This window comes from Sphaerodactylus townsendi, linkage group LG06, assembly GCF_021028975.2.
Source record: "Sphaerodactylus townsendi isolate TG3544 linkage group LG06, MPM_Stown_v2.3, whole genome shotgun sequence".
Lineage (NCBI taxonomy): Eukaryota > Metazoa > Chordata > Lepidosauria > Squamata > Sphaerodactylidae > Sphaerodactylus > Sphaerodactylus townsendi.
The window spans coordinates 17,959,557-17,977,103 of NC_059430.1; the positions used below are offsets into that span (position 1 = coordinate 17,959,557).

Genomic DNA, 17,547 nt, shown 5'->3' on the forward strand with positions numbered 1-17,547 from the left:
GGAGGGTCTTGCTCGCCCACTTCCGGTGCGGCCCCGCCCCTTCCGTTTGAGCCTCACCGGTCCTTCTTCGCCTGGCTGCGCCCGCTGTCAGAGCGGCGTCCGCGATGTCGGACAAGGAGTTCATGTGGGCCCTCAAGAACGGCGACCTGGACGAGGTGAAAGACTTCGTGGCCAAGGTGAGGCTCCTTGCGTGCGTGCGTGCGTGCAAGGGGGGCTGATGGAGAAGGGGCGGGGCTCATCAGTCTGGGGGGCGAAAGTAAAAACAATTGGATTTATGCCATTTACTTATATCTCGGTATTCCACCCAGTGGGGACCCAAAGGGGCTGATCTCGTCCGTCATTTTATCCTCACGACAGCACTGTGAGGTAGGTCAGGGCTGAGAGTATGTGCCTGGCCTAAGATCATCCAGCAAGCTTCTATAGCACCTATGGGGATTCAAACCTGGGTCTTCCAGAGCTTCATCATCGCGGGAGGGGGGCGAAAATAAAAGCTATTGGATTTATGTCATTCATTTATACCCCACCTTTCCACTCATCGGAGCCCCAAAGGGGTTTGCCGCGTTCTTTTCTTCATTTTATCCTCACAACAGCCCTGTGAGGTAGGTCAGGGCTGAGAGCGCTTGACTAGTCCGACCTCATCCAGCAAACTTCCATGACACAAGGAGAGATTCAAACCTGGGTCTTCCAGGCCCTAATCCCACAATTTTAGCCACTACGCTATTTCTTGTTGCTCCAGGTGGCTGGAGCAGAAGAATGTCCCAGTTTTACAGCTCCCTTGTACTCTGTTCATGCTCAGGGGTGTTCTCGTGGGTTCTGTTATACTGCTGTCTTTTTGCAAATGGAGATGAAGAAGAGGTTTATTTTATTGCATCCATAGGCCGTCCATAGAACTTAGAAGAAACCAATACAAATTCTTGTACCATATATAACAATTAGCATTCTGAGGAAATATTATTCTCACATGCTGTGTGACTTAAAAACTGGGAAATAAATATAACACTCAGTTAAAACTTTAAAACCTATTTATGTAAAGTCGATATACAAATGGAGATGAGGTTCCAGCTGTGATCCTTAACCCGAGGGCAAAAACCAGCCTAGTTGTGGGCGTGGTGGCTGGGTTGGGCAGGTGCAGGCTTTTACAAGCTGTTCTCCAGGGAGAAGCCCGGAGGTGCTTTAAATTTCAGCCTACATTTCTTTTTATTTTTGTGGTGAGGATCGCAGAAAACTACTTTAGCATTGGCCAGGATTTTTTCCTGCCCTCTCATCCTGTAAGTCATAACTATTCCTGCTGCTCAAGTGCTTTGTCTCAGGAAGCTTCGTTGGGAGAGCAGCATGTGGGGCGGAGGCACGCAGAATTCTTCAGGAGGGCATTGTAGGCATGACCGGTTTCAGTCCTGGGTACTTGAGAGAGCAGTTGGCCCATATATTCCTGCCTGGGCATTGAGGTCAGAGGGGGAAGCCGGCTGGCAGTTTTGCCCCCTTCAGAGGGAGGTGGCGTGGCCCATAGGGTATTCTCAACAGTTGCCCTTCACTGTGGAATGCCCTCCCATTAGAGGCCTACTCTCCTGGAGTTTCAGCGTCTGGCCTCTTCATCTGGGTATTTGACTGGTCCTCCCCCCCCCCCCCACACACACACACTGGGATTGGGGCTCAAGGTGCCCTGTACACTCATCCACTTTTTGGGTGGTTGTGGTGGGACCTTTAGAGTCTAGAATTTTTTATGGTTTTATATTTTATTTATTTATTATTTAGATTTTTATACCGCCCTATCCCCGAGGGGCTCCGGGCGGTGTACAACAAAACTAATACAAATCAAGTTCGGGAGCAAACTATACAATTAAAACAACAGCAACCCACAGAGGCTCCATCGTTAAAATATACTGAATTTCATTAAAAACAGCGGTAATACCATAGTAGAAGGCACCCGGTAAACCCTTTTTCTTAAAGCCCTCCCCTAGGGAATGGCTGGACTCCTCCATAGGAGGGTAATCTAGATGTAACCGAGCAGGGGCGCCATACTCAGCCGCTGGTTGCTCCAAAGGCCTGGCGGAACAACTCAGTCTTACAGGCCCTGCAGAATTCACCAAGATCCCGCAGGGCCTGGACAGCTGGAGGAAGGGTGTTCCACCTGGCCCGCGTGGAGGCCAGCCGCATCATGGAGGGGCCGGGGACCACCAGTAAATTATAGTGGTTATTTCTGTAGTGGTTATTTATTTACAGCAGTTATATCTGTTGTTTTATGGGATTTTGTTATGGCTTTTATTGTAGCCCGCCCTAAGACTATTGTAAAAGGTGGGGAATAAATCTTAATAGTAAATAAAGCTGCAATGAAATGGTGCTAATGAAGGGGGTGACTTTTGGCAGGGATAACATTTTTCTTACGTTTATGAACTTGTTCCCTTAAACCAGGGGTAGGGAACCTGCAGCTCTCCAGATGTTCAGGAACTACAATTCCCATCAGCCCCTACCAGCATGGCCAATTGGCCATGCTGACAGAGGCTGATGGGAATGGTAGTTCCTGAACATCTGGAGAGCCGCAGGTTCCCTACCCCTGCCTTAAACAGTTAGGTTTGCATACGCACACTCCTTCAGCGATCCCAGGCTACGTGTGTTATTTTGTGTTTTGAAGAATCCTTTATGGTAAATTTAAATGCTATTTATATGTTGTAATCCTGTTACTTACTGAAAATGTTTTAATTATACTCGTAATCCATCTTGTGTACTTGTGAACGGCATACAAATAAAAATAACTACAACAATGACATGTTGCAATCTAAAGTTTAGAACAAGGAGAAGGAAGGCGCTGTCCCATTTGATGTAATTTTATCTCTTTTCTTCCTCCATTTGAAAGCCCTTTCATTAAAGAACAAAAGAAGAGCCCTGATGGATAGGAAAAATCAGGGTCCATCTAGTCCGGCATCCTGCCTCACACAGTAGTCAACCAGCTTCTCTGGAAAGCAAAACAAACAGGGCATTGAGGCCAAGGCCCTCTTCTGACGCTGCCTCCTGGCCCTGGGATTTAGAGGTTGACAGCGTTTGAACATGAAAGTTCCCTTCAGTCAGTATTGCTAGTAGGCACTAATAACTCTGGCCTTCATGAATCTGTCTGATCCCCTGTTAAAGTTTTTTATGCCTGTGGCCCTAACTCCATCCTCTGGTATTAAATATTGGGGGGTTGGATGAGCGTACTCTTGCTCATCTTTATTTCTGATGCATGATAAATGGTTCATCTACACCTTGTCTGAGGAGCTAAACAGGATTCTAGTGGCACTTTATAAACGCTAACAACATTTTAGCATAAGCTTTCTGGAGTTGACACCTTCAGATGTGTGAAACCTACATCCGTTAGGTGGATGCTTTTATATTTGTAAGATAAAGGAAAGCCCACCCAGTGGTTCTTAGGAGACTTTAGCCATCTGCTCAAGAAAACAGATGCTGGAACAAATTCTGCTAGTTTCTTGGTGGCTGTTGAGCTCTTGTTTCATTTTGCCGCTACAGGCTAGCACAGTGATGGCGAACCTTTTTGAGACTGAGTGCCCAAACTGCAACCCAAAACCCATTTATTTATCGCAAAGTGCCAACACGGCAATTTAACCTGAATACTGAGGTTTTAGTATAGAAAAAACGGTTGCCTCAGAGGCGCGCGTTACGTAAGAGTAAGCTTGGTGGTAGCCGGTGGCTTTGCTTTAAAGCCACTGTGTAACGCTTTGAACAGGTGAATCACGACCCTAGGAGGGTTTACTCAGAAGCAAACCCCATTGCCAGCAACCGAGCTTACTCCTAGGTAAAGGATCATGCTTTCGTTCTTCCCATGAAAATCAGTGGGGTTTAACAACGCTTAACAGGGTTACCTACAGTGCTTCCCCAAAACTAGGTCTTAGGTTTAATGCTAATAATTTCCCTGAAATTATTACAGTATTATCACATAATGAACTCTGTGCACGCGTGCCCACAGAGAGGGCTCTGAGTGCCACCTCTGGCACCCGTGCCATAGGTTCGCCACCACTGGGCTAGCATATCTGGACTATCAAAGCGTAGTATCCCTACTTTTAGCTATAAGTGTCTCCAAGGTGCAACGGGCCGATTTTGTTTCCATCAGCTAATTAACTGTGCGTGTTGCATTAAAACGAGTAAAAAGAACAGGGAGAAATTAATTAAAAAAAACACTGAATTTCTCACTAATCAACCAGGTTCCGAAACCGAATGCACACAGCTGCTTTATGCCATCTCGGAGCTATCTAGATCTGTGCTGTTGACTGACCTCCCTGGGGTCTCCAGGGTCTCTAGCCGAGAATGGCGGAGTGTAAATGAAAGAAATGAGATTGGCAGTGGAGTTTTGTCATAACTTGGAATCAAATTGAGGATGACAGCGTCTATCCTGTGTTTAAAAATGGAGTAGTCCTCATCATGTAGAATGAATGGTTTGGGTGTCTAATTTTTTTTTCAAAACAGCAAAGTTAGTTAGTTCAAAACAGCAAAGTTAGTGGGGTGAGAACAACTGACCCCACACTGTCTTCTTGTCTCCTTTTTGTTTCTCTTCGCAGATGCCTTCTTCCCGCTGAAGGCTACTTCCCCATATCTCTGCTAAGATGAGCAATTTTGGGACAAGAAACTGCAGAAAGGCAAGCCACAGGGGGCAGATTTCTGCCCTTATCATAGCTCCATGGCCTGCAGAAGGTCCCAGGTTCAATCCTGGGCATCTCCAGTTGAAGGAGGGGGTGGCAGGTAATCTGAAAGATCCCTGCCTGAGACCCTGGAGATCCACTGCCAGCCAGAGTAGATTACTAATTTGGATTGAGCAGTGATCTGATCCAGCTGATGGCAGATTTGGATGTTCAGATGGTGCCCCTTTTTGCTGGTCAATATGAGACCCTTACAGCTCTCGCCCTGAATTGGGCAACTGGGTGTTGGATGAGCAACTGCTGCTTTTGTATCTCATTCGGCCATTAGAAGAAAACAGTCTGCTTTTCCCAACTGTAAGGAGTCTTACAAGCAGCTTACGATTGCCTTCCCTTCCTCTTCCTGCAACAGACACCTTGCGAGGAAGGTGGGGCTGAGAGAGTTCTGAAAGAACTGGGACTAACCCAAGGTGTCTCTGCCAGTTTTATGTGTAAGAGTAGGGAGACAAATCCAGTTCACCAGATAAGAATCTGCCGGTCATGTGGAGGAATGGGGAAACAAACCCAGTGCACCAGATTAGAGTTCACCACCCTTTACCACTCTGCCAGGCTGGTATATCCTGTGCTTTAAAAATGATTTTGCTGCCATTAAAGCAGTCTGCCAAGCTGGATACAGTTTGGATCTGATTACATAATATAGGGAAAAGCGACATGAGAAAACATTTGAGCGATTAGTCTTGCTTCAAAGACGCCTGACATGACTGTGGCATGTATATCTGATAACATTGTCAGGATAACAAAGTGTTACCCTAAAGCGTTTCCTCTTACTTCAGTATCTCGGGGAGTGTTGTGTCTGACTCAGCATCCCTACCAACGGGAGCTGCTTCCATCCTGAAAACATGCCAATGTGGCGTACAGGTGCGCTGTGCCACTCCCTGCTCCCCTGGCAATTCCTGACTATTTCCCTCCCCTTTTCCCCCACTTTATTACTCTCCTCCAATACACTCAACCAGCTCTGTTTCCTTTCCACCTCATCTCTATCAGGTTTCCGATTGTCTTCCCCCTCTGCAGCTCCAACGCCTGTCTTCCGTCTGCTGCTCCTGCTTACCCAACCCTGCAAGCGTTCCTAATGTGCTGTGTACTCTGGCGTCGGAACTGCATCACACAGACCCTAACAAGTGCCAGGTCTCGTAATATCTATGCCTGTGATCTCCTGTTCAAATTTCCATGGATGGAAACTGTTCCTGTTCTTCCTAATCCTTCCCTCCGTGTAATCCTTTGCTCCTGGATGAATTTTCCAAGCCTTCCACCTCAGAGCCAGTGTGTGCAGGTTTCATGCCTTCAAGGCACAGCCATTGTATATTTTTCTGGCATCTTTGACTGTACACGTGGGAGTATAGAGACTGTAAGAACCGAAATTCCCTTTATAAAGGCCAAATTCCAGTTCAGGTCATGTGTCCGTAACTTTTTCAAATTCTGTGTAATCAAAAGCGCCTCTGTTGTTCTTACAACCCAGGGTGGATTAAATAGGGGATTGAATGGATGGCAGCAATTGCTGCAGCCCTGAAATTCCTGTGTCGTTGTTTGGATGAATTTTGGGACTCTCCTGGCCCAACACATGTCCCTCAGTCTCTGTATGAATGCTGACACAGGCTAGCAGAATTTATGATGTCGTGCCTGCCATTCCCAAAGGCACACTACTTGTCGTTGTTCTTTAGCAGCCTTTGTAAGGTGGCTTACTCAGCTTCAGTCCTGTCCCCTTGGCTGTTCTTTCCCTCAGGGAAGTGATTCCTTAGCCTTTGCCCTGCCTAATTGCACATGATAGAAATATGTTCCTAGATCTGCTTATTGATGAATCATCTTTCTGACTTTTCCCATTCTATTTGGCCTTTAAACATCTTCACTCCCTTACAGATGTTAGTTCCCCAAAGGTTGCTGCCTTTCTCTTGAAAACAAGTTATGCTTCCGATAAGTCCATTTGGTACCTTTCCCGGGCCTACAGTATCTGTTTACAAAAGTCCGCACTTTTTAATTTAACGTATTGTATATCATTGCAGGGGTGTATTCTTTGGTGCCCTGGTGTGGTGAATTGTTGATTTAAGGGGGCTTGCTGCTTTGACCCCCGATATCTTTTCTCTAAATAGTTGCAGCGGGGTTAGCAATGGACTGAAACAAGCTCGTAAGTTCAAAGTTATGGGGAGGATGCATGGTGGTGGGTTGTGTGTTGCTGTTCGGGATAAGAGCAGGGAGTATCGGATCCAGAGGTGTGAATTCAGCAGTCTCAAGGGATTAAGGTGTTAATGCTGATAAGCGTTCTGTAATGGTTTTCAGGGTTCAGTTTACAAAGAGATCATTTTTACTGGAGAAAAACAGGGAAAAACAGAGCTAAAATCAAAGATAAATAATGAGGGGAAGAGCAAGATTCGAGCCCAGTGGCAACTTGGAAGACCAACAAGATCTCCTTTGTATAAGCTTTTGAGAATCACAGTTCCCTTCAACAGATACAACACATGTGATGAAGGGAGGTTTAACTCTTGTTTGTGTTTAAGGGGCTCCTGGATTCGAATCTTGCTCTTCTACTTCAGATCCACATGCTTGCCCACTTGAATCCAATAAGGAAAGCAATAACTCTTTGAAAGTATAAATTTGGACTTGCACAGTTAAGTAGTGATCATTAAACATTTTTTAAAAGGGCTTATACCATAGTGGTTTGAATAGTACAGGCAGTAAACTGAATTCATTCATCTAATTCCAGAAGCTGACTCAACTGGGTTTGTGGATTCATACTAAATGTAGAGGATACATTACAGCACAGTCCAGTTTGTGTGTGTGTTTGTGCGAGGGGGGGGGGCACTGCAACCTGTGGCAGTGAGGCAAAGGCGGTGCTGCGTTGCCTCCGAAGGGGCTTTGGGCAGCACAGAAGGGAGGGAAACTTGGAATATTTCCGCTGCCCAAATCACCCCATTGTTGAAAAGTCTGGGGGCTGAAGTTTCCAGGCTGGAACGCTGGTGGATGCCGACTAACATTGGCTCCACCCCCAGTAATGCCCTGTCCTGTCCTGTCGTACACGGCATTTGAGCAGCAGCACTGACTTCCAGGTTTTGACATTACACAGCTGAGAGGTGGCTGGCTGCCAGCACTTGCCCCCTCTGCCAGAGGGGTACCCCTTGCACCATTGGAGCATCTTTTGACTGGTGAGTCGCCTCGGTGGCTGTTACGAGGGTGACGGCCAGGTGTAAATTTTGTTAGATAAGTACAAAACACAGGAGTGATTCAGAAAATTTAATTTCTAAAGTGAGCAGGACGAAAAAGATATACTTGACACACAGGGTTCCCTTTTAGGAATGTCTAGTCCAGTGGTTCTCAACCTGGGGGTCGGGACCCCTTTGGGGGTCCAACGACCCTTTCACAGGGGTCGCCTAAGACTCTCTGCATCAGTGTTCTCCATCTATAAAATGGATAAATGTTAGGGTTGGGGGTCACCACAACATGAGGATCTGTATTAAAGGGTCGCAGCATTAGAAAGGTTGAGAACCACTGGTTTAGTCTGTCTTTTGACTTAAATGTTAATTCTTCCTTGTCAGGCTTATCAAGTCAGCATGTAGAAGAATTATTACAATCACAGCTCCTGAAAGCACAATGCTCCTAAATTCAATGTTTTAAGGTACATGTGCTGGTTTTGTTTTTGTTCCTGGACCATAGTAAGAACTATCTGGATTCATTTTGAACCTAATTTATTTGCCTGTGAAATAGAATTAGTGTAAAACATTTGACTGTGTCCTTAATTTGAAGCTAGGCACCATGGCCTGGAAACGAGAAAGGTGTAGCTAAAAAATAACCCCATGCACTTAGGAAGGCTGCCTCTAGAATATTTAGTTAATGAATAACTATTTTAGTGGGGAGAGGGAAATATTTTTTTTTAGACTGGAAGCCATGCCAGATGTATTCAGTGGGCCTGATAATGCCAAAAAAAGAACTAGGGGACATGATCTGACTGCCAACCAGGGAAGACGGGGGTGGCTGAAAGAGAGGAAGTAACACACAAACCTGTATTGTGGCTAACACTTTGAAGACTACATGTCTTGGGTAAAACAGGTTTCATCTGTTTTCATCACCCTTCCTGTTTCAGCATGGTATAGTGGTTAAGAGCAGGTGGATTTTAATCTGGAGAACTGGGTATGATTCCCCACTCCTCCACCTGAGTGGCGGGGGCTTATCTGGTGAACCAGATGTGTTTCTGCACTCCTACATTCCTGCTGGGTGACCTTGGAATTCTCTCAGCCCCACCTGCCTCACAAGGTGCTTGTTGTGGGGAGAGGAAGGGAAAGGAGCTTGTAAGCCAACTTGAGTCTCCTTGCGGGAGAGAAAGGTGGGGTATAAATTCAAACTCTTCTTCTTTCTTGAACCCAGATATGGTTTTGCCACATTGCCTCGATTGCTGTAAGATCTCTGAAATGAGTTTGGGACACAAGAAGTGGGGACTGCTGTAGTTTGACTTGAAGGATGACCAGCCCAATCGAGCCATGTTTTCAAACATAGCTTAGAGTTCTCATGGATGTTTCTTCTTGTAAAAGGGTGAAGATGTGAATCGGACGCTGGAAGGCGGGCGGAAACCTCTTCACTATGCGACGGATTGCGGGCAGCTTGAGATTCTGGAGTTCCTTCTGCTGAAAGGAGCGGATGTTAACGTATGTTGTCTTGTCGAAGGCTTTCACGGCCGGATTCAACTGGTTCTGATGGGTTTTCCAGGCTGTGTGGCCATGGTCTGGTGGATCTTGTTCCTAACGTTTCGCCTGCATCTGTGGCTGGCATCTTCAGAGGTGACACAGTGTGTAACAGACTTCCTTCTGTGATACACCTCTGAAGATGCCAGCCACAGATGCAGGTGAAAGGTTAGGAACAAGATCCACCAGACCATGGCCACGCAGCTTGGAAAACTCACCAGAACCAGTTAATGTATGTTCACTGCAGTCAGTCGGACCTGGATAAAACTCTGTGTGAATGGCTAATTGGAGGAAGGTTTTTAAGAGATCCAACTCGTACTGTACAGGCTTCATAACTCCACTTCTTCCATCCTGTCCCATGCTTTGCAGGGATTTGTGTAGTTTCAAAACTTGGCATACTAAAAGAGATGGTAGAATGAGAGTGAGCAATGACAATCTCTTAAGTCTCATGATGCTTTTAAGAGCTACGCAGACTCCAGCACTGAGTAATTGGCTAGTCCTGGTAATTGAAAAGAACTGATCGGGTTGATCTGGGTGACTCCACTTAGTTTGATTCAGCAGTATATCCAACAAGCTGTGTGAATGCCTGTTCCATCTCTCCTTCTGTAGAGTGTTACATAATGAATGCCTTGCCAGAATAGCTCCTGTTAGACCAAGTGCAGAATAAATCCATTTGCTTCATCATTAGAATGTCAGTGAATAATAAATGGGTCCCATCTTCTTGAAATACTGTTTGTAGGATATCAGTGGCCTGCATGCAGCCACACATCTAAGCCTTAAGGATGCTCAGGTTTTCAGCAGGTGAGCGGAGTGTTTTCTACCATTTCCCCTTCCACTGCAAACCCTCATTTTGTCCCCATGGCTCTTTCTGAGGGTGGGTCCTCTGACCCCCAAGAAAACAGGTTCAGTGAGCTGCAGAATGAATAGAAACTTCAGCTCTCTCTTCCAAGACCTTAAAATTTCAGATTGTGTGATTAGATACTGGCCACTGTTTTATTTGGATTAAGTTCTTCTATGCCTTTTCAGAATAACCACCATGACTTTATTAGAGTGTTATAAAAGCTTGTCCGAACTAGTTGTCATGTCCCATAGACCTCCCAAATAAGCAGAAAATGAAATGATTTTTTTTATTGGAGTTCAGACAGGATGCACTTCTAGGATCTTTGCCAAAACTGAAAGCTTTTAAACTTGGCTCTTCCATCAATCCGCACTTCGCACCCCTTCCCTTTGCACTGTTGCTAGGCAACCCCCTTCCTTCATCTTCCCACCAGCAGTTCCCAAGCTCACAGCTCTCCGAGGCTGTGCTCTGAGGAAGGACCCAGGTGCAAACTCCCTTGAATAGCCAGTACAGTTATCCTGTTCTTTTCTACATAGCACAGCTCTAAATATTACTGTAGGCGGTAATAGCCAGGATGCCACAGGCCCCCCTGGATACATGGCAAGACCAAGACGGGTCTCGATATTGTGGAGGTTTGATTGTTTTTCACCAAGTGTGGTCTTTCTCTTTCCAGGCTCCAGACAAGCACAGTATCACTCCACTCCTTTCAGCAGTCTACGAAGACCACTTGTCTTGTGTGAAGCTACTCCTGTCCAAGGTGAGACTCACGGGGGCTGCCTGATAACAGGGTGACCAGTTTAAGACCTCCATCCAACAAGGAGGTCAGGCTGCTTATTGTTCTGGAGAGCAGGAGTGCTGGAATAAGGGATCCTCTCAAAAGAAATGGGACCTGAACCTCCTTACCCATTCCAACAACTGGGGTGTTGCTGGGAGTCAATAGCTTTATAAAACAAGGAGACAGTTCATGGTAGTCGGTACTGAGTGGCCTCATTTGGAGCCCATTTAATCAGGTGCAGTTGTTTTCAATTGGGAGCAGTTTGTCTCTGTACTAATTGGGTAGCGCACACCCCTCCCATGTGTTCAGGAGAGGGACTTATTGGTGGAACGAGTTTTTGGCACAAGGAACTTTCCAAATGCAATCCCTGGCACATTCTAGGAGCAGCTGGATTGCATCAGATTGTCATGACAGTTAGATCATGGTGATCATATCCTTTCCAGCAGAGGTATGAGTCAGCAAGAAAGGAATGATCTGACAGCTAGAGAACAGCAAGCAGACCAGTTCAATCCAGTTGCAAGTGACCTTTACAGTGATTGGTGGAACCATGTATATAAGCAACAGCAATGTACTGTATGTTTGTTCCTTAGGAAAACAAGTGCCTGGCGGAGCACTTTGTTGGACTGTTTAACATACTCTGTCTATAGTATCATGTACATATAGCAACTCTACGGTAAAAGCCTTCTTTTGAAAGAATCTGCTGTGTGGAGTATTCCTTCTTGAAGGTGGGAGTTCAGGAGAGGGACTTATTGGTGGAACGAGTTTTTGGCACATCCAAGGAGCAGCTGGATTGCGTCAGACCCATGGTCCATCTTGCTCCACTTCAGGCCACATTAAATCTCTTCCAGTCAGAATGCCTGCAAGAACCCCTGCTTCTGTACTTGTTCTCACTCTCAGTACAGGTTGTCCTTCAAAGTCCTGCTTCCCTTCTCCATGTCCCTCAGTCAAACTTGGGGCAGAGATTTCTTAGTTGTGGTGTACAGGTGAGGAATAGTGTCCTCCTTTCTCATTTATGTGCCTTTCTTACTTTGTCTCTCCCTGTATTTGAAACTGGATTAGGGCACATTAGACCAATTATTTTGTGGGTGTGTTGATTTTTCACTACTCATAAGCAAAGCAATCTGCTTGAGTTACAGGGTCTCCCATTTGTAATATTTGTGTATCTTCTTTCTTTTCATGCTGGTGCCTTTTTTTGGATAATACTTTTTTCAATATTGTAGTTTGATTGAGTTGCTGTGGGTTTTCCAGGCTGCGTTGCCGTGGTCTGGTAGTTTCTGCTCCTAATGCTTCACTCGCATCTATGGCTGGCATCGTCAGAAGCATGGCATGGTAAGATGTGTTTCTGTTCATGGCATAGTGTGAAGAGAGAGAAACACATCTTGACGTGGTATGCCTCTGAAGATGCCGGTGATGCCGGTCATAGATGCGAGTGAAGCATTAGGAGCAGAAACTACCAGACCATGACCACACAGCCCGAAAAACCCACAACAACCCATTGATTCCGGCCATGGAAGCCTTTGATGGTTTTCTGACTTAAAGTTTGTCATCGCAAGAATGATTTGATAGAATGTTGAGGTATACATCCGTGAAATAACTTTCTGACCTTCTGTTTGTGCTGAGAATATATTTGAACACATTTCAGAGATGATGAAGAATAAGCATTTGGATTTCTATCCCACCTTTCTCTCTTGTAGGGAAACTCAAGGTGGCTTACAAGCTCCCTTCCCCTCCCCACAAGAGACACCTTGTGAGGTAGGTGGGGCTGAGGCACAGTTCTGAAGAACTGTGACTAACCCAAGGTCACCCAGGAGGAATGTAGGAGTGCGGAAACCCATTTGGTTCACCAGATAAGCGTCTGCCACTCAGGTGGAGGAATGGGGAATCATACCTGGTTCTCCAGATTAGAGCCCACCTGCTCTTAACCACTACACCATGCTGGCTGAGTGGCTACTCAGTTACCTCTTTAGTGAACGCAAGCAGCAGTCACAGCTAAGTAGCTTAGCATTTTAAATATTTTCTATAGTTACAAGCGGGTGTGAAGAGAATTATATGCAGGTCTGATTTTATAGCATGCTTTAGAAGCTCACGTATAGGTGGAGAGACCAATGTTTGAATTCCACTGCTGGCCTTCAGATACCTCGTGGATTTTGAGAGAGATCCTTGCCTTGGAATAAGGTTTTTTTTTTACTTACTTCATAGTTTCTATGTCACTCTTCTCCCCAAAAGGAACCAAAATGGCTTACAAAAGTTTCCAAAATGAAACAAATGCATGTAAAAAAGACAAGCCAGCAAGCTAAACAAACCTAACGTGAACAGGCCTTCTTTCACAGGCCATTGTAGGCTATAAAGTGTGCGCCTAGGAATAAGAGTCAGGGGGTAAAGATTTAAAACTATGCCTCGGGTTTCAGTGACTCGGGGTAGGCATTGTTTGAATTGTCATTTTGCCCAGAGGCAATTGCAAAATACTATGAATTCAAGCATTCTTGAGATGAACAAATGTTTCCATCCTGTCTAAAAACAGGATATGCCACTCTGCATATTTTGGATTGTGGACTTCCTTCTCAACGATTGGTAGTTTCAAATGATAACCGTAAAATATAGTTAGAAGGCTAAAAGATTGCTTGGGGAAAAAGGATGACACTATCGCCATGTTCTGGCTGCATTTTCTCCTGCTGTTTCACCTGCACCTGTGGCTGGCATCTTCAGAGGAGAAATGTCAGGAGAAAATGCTGCTAGAAAACGGCCATACAGCCCGGAAACCACACAACACCTTGGTGATTCTGGCCTTGAAAGCCTTTGACAATACGATGACACTATCCTCGTGAATTATGGGCCTTACAGAAGCAACGTAACCATGACTATAGTTCTTCTCATGGGAAAGTGCTGCTGGTGTGTGCAGCTGGGCCTCGTATTCAGAGTGACAGCCACTTCTCTCGTCTCTTGACAGGGTGCTGATAAGACGGTGAGAGGACCGGATGGGCTGACTGCCTTGGAAGCCACCGACAATCAAGCCATCAAGGCCCTTCTCCAGTGACGAATGGACTGAAATCTTGTGTCTCTCCTGTGGCCTCACACTGCTGCCTGTCTGTCACTCTTTTTATCTTCTGGCTTCTTCTGCTAAAGGTGGGGGGGAGGGGGCGAGGGAGGGAGGGAAAGCCATCACACTAAGCCCGATTTGTCAGGGTTCCTCTAAAAAAACAGAGAACTCCATCTGGAGAGAGTAGAAATCCCTCCAACTGGTCTCTTCTTAGGACTGTCTTTTCAAGGCACAGCCTTTTCCCTGTTCTAGCGAGACTGGACCTCCGCTAGGAAAAGGGAGAAGAACGTGGTCTGAAATGCGGCACCTCCACTTTTCTAATTCTTCTATGACTTTTTTGGAAAAGGTATCACTACTCTCATTTTGTTAAGGCAGTGAAAACCGAGTGCTTTTATACCTTCATTTCAAACCGAGGCGGTGGAGCGGCTTCTCTTGAGCCACCTCCTTGGGCCTCAGGTAGACCATGCAACGACGAGGGCTTCTAACATTTGTTCTTAATAGCTCAGTCTTTGGTAGTCGGATGCCACATGAGTCCTTGATTGTTTCCACAGAGAATTGTGTGTGCTCTGCTACCAAAGACTTCCTAGTGCTCTGTTCAGGCCTCTGATTGGGGATGCCTGCCCTCTGTATCATAAAATGGGCTGGAACAAAGAGACGACTCCAGGCTCCTTGGTGCTAGAAGATGCTTGCTTTGCTCTTTGTGATTGAGGCAGAAATGTCTTCATTAGAAAGTAGCAGTGGCTCTCAATCTTCGAGGCTATTTCCCTTCTTTTAAATAAAACCAGAGCATTCTTTGTTCTAGCTGCATCCTCGCCACATTGGTCTTACCAGCGCTGCATGCACCTTTGGAATGAGATATAATTCACCCTTTTACTATTTAAAAACCAAAAAAGCACCATACCACAGATTCAGCGCTAGTAGGGTGGGCTGCAGTTCTTGTCTGAGAAAGAAGGCTGTTTCATACTAGTCCCTTCACCAACACTTTGCAAGATAGCTTTCTTAAGGACGTTCACTTGTAAGCCTTTGTGTTGCGGTAAAGTTTGGTTGGTTTGGAGTTGGTGGTAGAAACAGCACTTAAACTGTGGATAATGTTGGGGCCATGTAAACCTTCCCAGTAACAGTTGTCCTGGCTTTGCATCATGATGTGTGATCGCCTCCCAAGTACGTGCTGTCAGGTATCGCGTATGCCTTTATAGTACTGAGCGAACCTTTAACGTTCAGTGAAAAATAAAGCAATTAATTCACTGTTCCAAAAAGGAGTGAGAATATTATCTGAAGAGTGTCATTCATGTGGAACTGGAAGCAAGTACCACATCTCAAATTGTACTTCATTTCTCTCTTACAGCCACTGATAAACACTCATATTTTGAGCAAAGGTTTATCTATGAGGGGAACAAACCAATCTCCAAAGAGAACCCTCTAATCTCTCTATTCCACTGGTGCAGGACTTCAGAGGAGCAAGCTGATATGAACAGTCCTTATAGACCTGCCTTCATCTTGATCTTTTTGCGCTACAGGAAAGGTTTCGATGAAGATGTTAGGCAGTAAACAGAGTTGTCAGATCGGTTGATGTGACTGTAAATTCTGGTTTGGATTGTTGGATTCTGTAGCCTGTTTGAAAGGTCTCTTGACCTGGAATGAAAGGAAACCGTTTTGCTTGATGTAGCATGCGGGAAATTCTAAGAATTCTTTGCAGCCAGCTGTTTCCATCAGGAGCCCTCCTGATACAATCTTAGGCTGCTTGGATCTCTCTAGCAGTTTTGGGCCCAGCACTTTGGGCTCCGCATCTTTCACTGTTATGTAGACCTCTCAGTTTCTCCTTCCACACCTTCATGTCAGACACACTTGATGAGTCCTGATGAGTTTCTGCCACTATCATCTGCCGAGCACACGGCCAGACTATTGATAGTAGAGCTCCTCTTCAGTAAAAGTGAAGTACTCTTAGTTTTGCCACTGTGTGAAAGCACTTGATTCTGGCTTAAACATTACAAAATCTAGGTCACTTTATCTGTACTTATGGGAAGGAAAATGGTCTTGCTGTTTTCTTGCTGACTTTTAGCTGGTGGAAATTCTTGATTCAAATACCTCTTCCAGGTAGGAAACTTTGCAGGAAGTGAAGCTAGCGATCCAAATACCAAGCCTCTGGCAACCGTACTCTATCATTTCCTTTCAGATTCCAGTCTAAACTAATGTCTTATTGTCTCAAGGCTCTCTTTGTACAGGCGTCACTTTCCGAACATAGTTTTCATTCCTTACCACAAATCCCAAATGAGTGGATAGATGAATAGAAGAAGCTGGTAAGAGCGGAATGACCTCAGCCGAGCAGTCGCTACATTGCATGCAAAACCTGCAGGGGGGGAATTTTCTGTTTGATAAATGGAGAAACCATCATATCTTTCTACCCAACACTTGTAGCAGAACAGTGCTCTGTGCATTTTGATATTAAATCTTTCCTGGACAGTAACGTTTTCCCACTGTTGGGCTTATCATTATCACGGTTCATAATCTGATGACTGCTAAACGATGCCGTGTTTCAGTTTGTGTTGCAAGAATGAATGGAATAAACTTGAACTGTGTTCTAGAGAAAAGCGAATGATGGCTGGTGACTTTTTCTGATTATCTCTGCAACTGTCCATGTTGGCCTTTAAAGCTTTGCATCTGCCCATTGTGCAGAATCTCAGAACTGGTAGATCGCCAGTTACAGTCAGCTCCTGTCCGCACTGCCTCAAGATTGCGTTGTGATCATCAAATAGAGGAAGGCCCAGATGACACCCTTTGAGCGTTGGTGATCACTGAACCTCATAAAACCAAAGGGAATGGGCTGCCTTCAATGAAGATTGAGTCTTCCTTAATGTCAAGGTCATTCTACTTCCCTCAGTGCCTCCTGCAGACCAGCCCCCTCAAAAGTTTCTCATAAGAGCAATTTCTAGTGCAAGATTGAATGAGTCCTGTGTGCATCTTCTAGCTCCAGAGGCACCCTCGCTCATGAAAAATGACTTTTCAGAGATAAAAGGGAAATACATTCAGGAGATCACAAAGCCCTATGTGTGAGGAGAACACTTTATCCCAGTGATGGCGAACCTATGGCAGGGGTGCCAGAGATGGCAATTGCAGCCTTCTCTGTGGACACGTGCAGAGTTTGTCATGTGGGGAGCAGAAAATTACCCCCGCACACACACATCTAGGCTGGTCTGGGCCGCTGAGGACCACGTGCGTGCACCGCGGTGAGCAGGGAAGACTCGGCTGGTGGGCCTGGTGCCTGTGCTCCGGGTGGCTGCTGCCTGAGGGTGGGTTCGCAGAGGAGGCTGAGATGCTGGAGAGACACAGAGCAGTGGGCGCGGGACTTGCTGGAGGCTAGAGCAGGCTGGCCCCTGCTCAAGCTGGTGGGGCGGAGGAAGAGGGAGCCAACCGGTTTTTTCAACCGGTTGGCACTTTGCGATAAATAAGTGGGGTTTGGGTTGCAATTTGGGCACTCGGTCTCAAAAAGGTTCGCCATCACTGCTCTATCCCTCTGGGCCATGCATGTATCAGTCCTTCCCAAGAACTGAAATTTC

General features: G+C 45.8%; 1 protein-coding gene across 1 annotated transcript; it reads left to right on the forward strand.

Moving 5' to 3' along the window:
• The first annotated feature begins 18 nt into the window (after nucleotides 1-18).
• MTPN (myotrophin) lies at nucleotides 19-16,586 on the forward strand. The gene is made up of 4 exons (XM_048499625.1): nucleotides 19-176; nucleotides 9,194-9,307; nucleotides 10,855-10,938; nucleotides 13,904-16,586. Exons 1-4 carry the CDS (start codon nucleotides 105-107, stop codon nucleotides 13,988-13,990), a joined length of 357 nt encoding a protein of 118 aa, XP_048355582.1. The 5' UTR covers nucleotides 19-104; the 3' UTR covers nucleotides 13,991-16,586.
• Nucleotides 16,587-17,547: the final 961 nt, after the last annotated feature.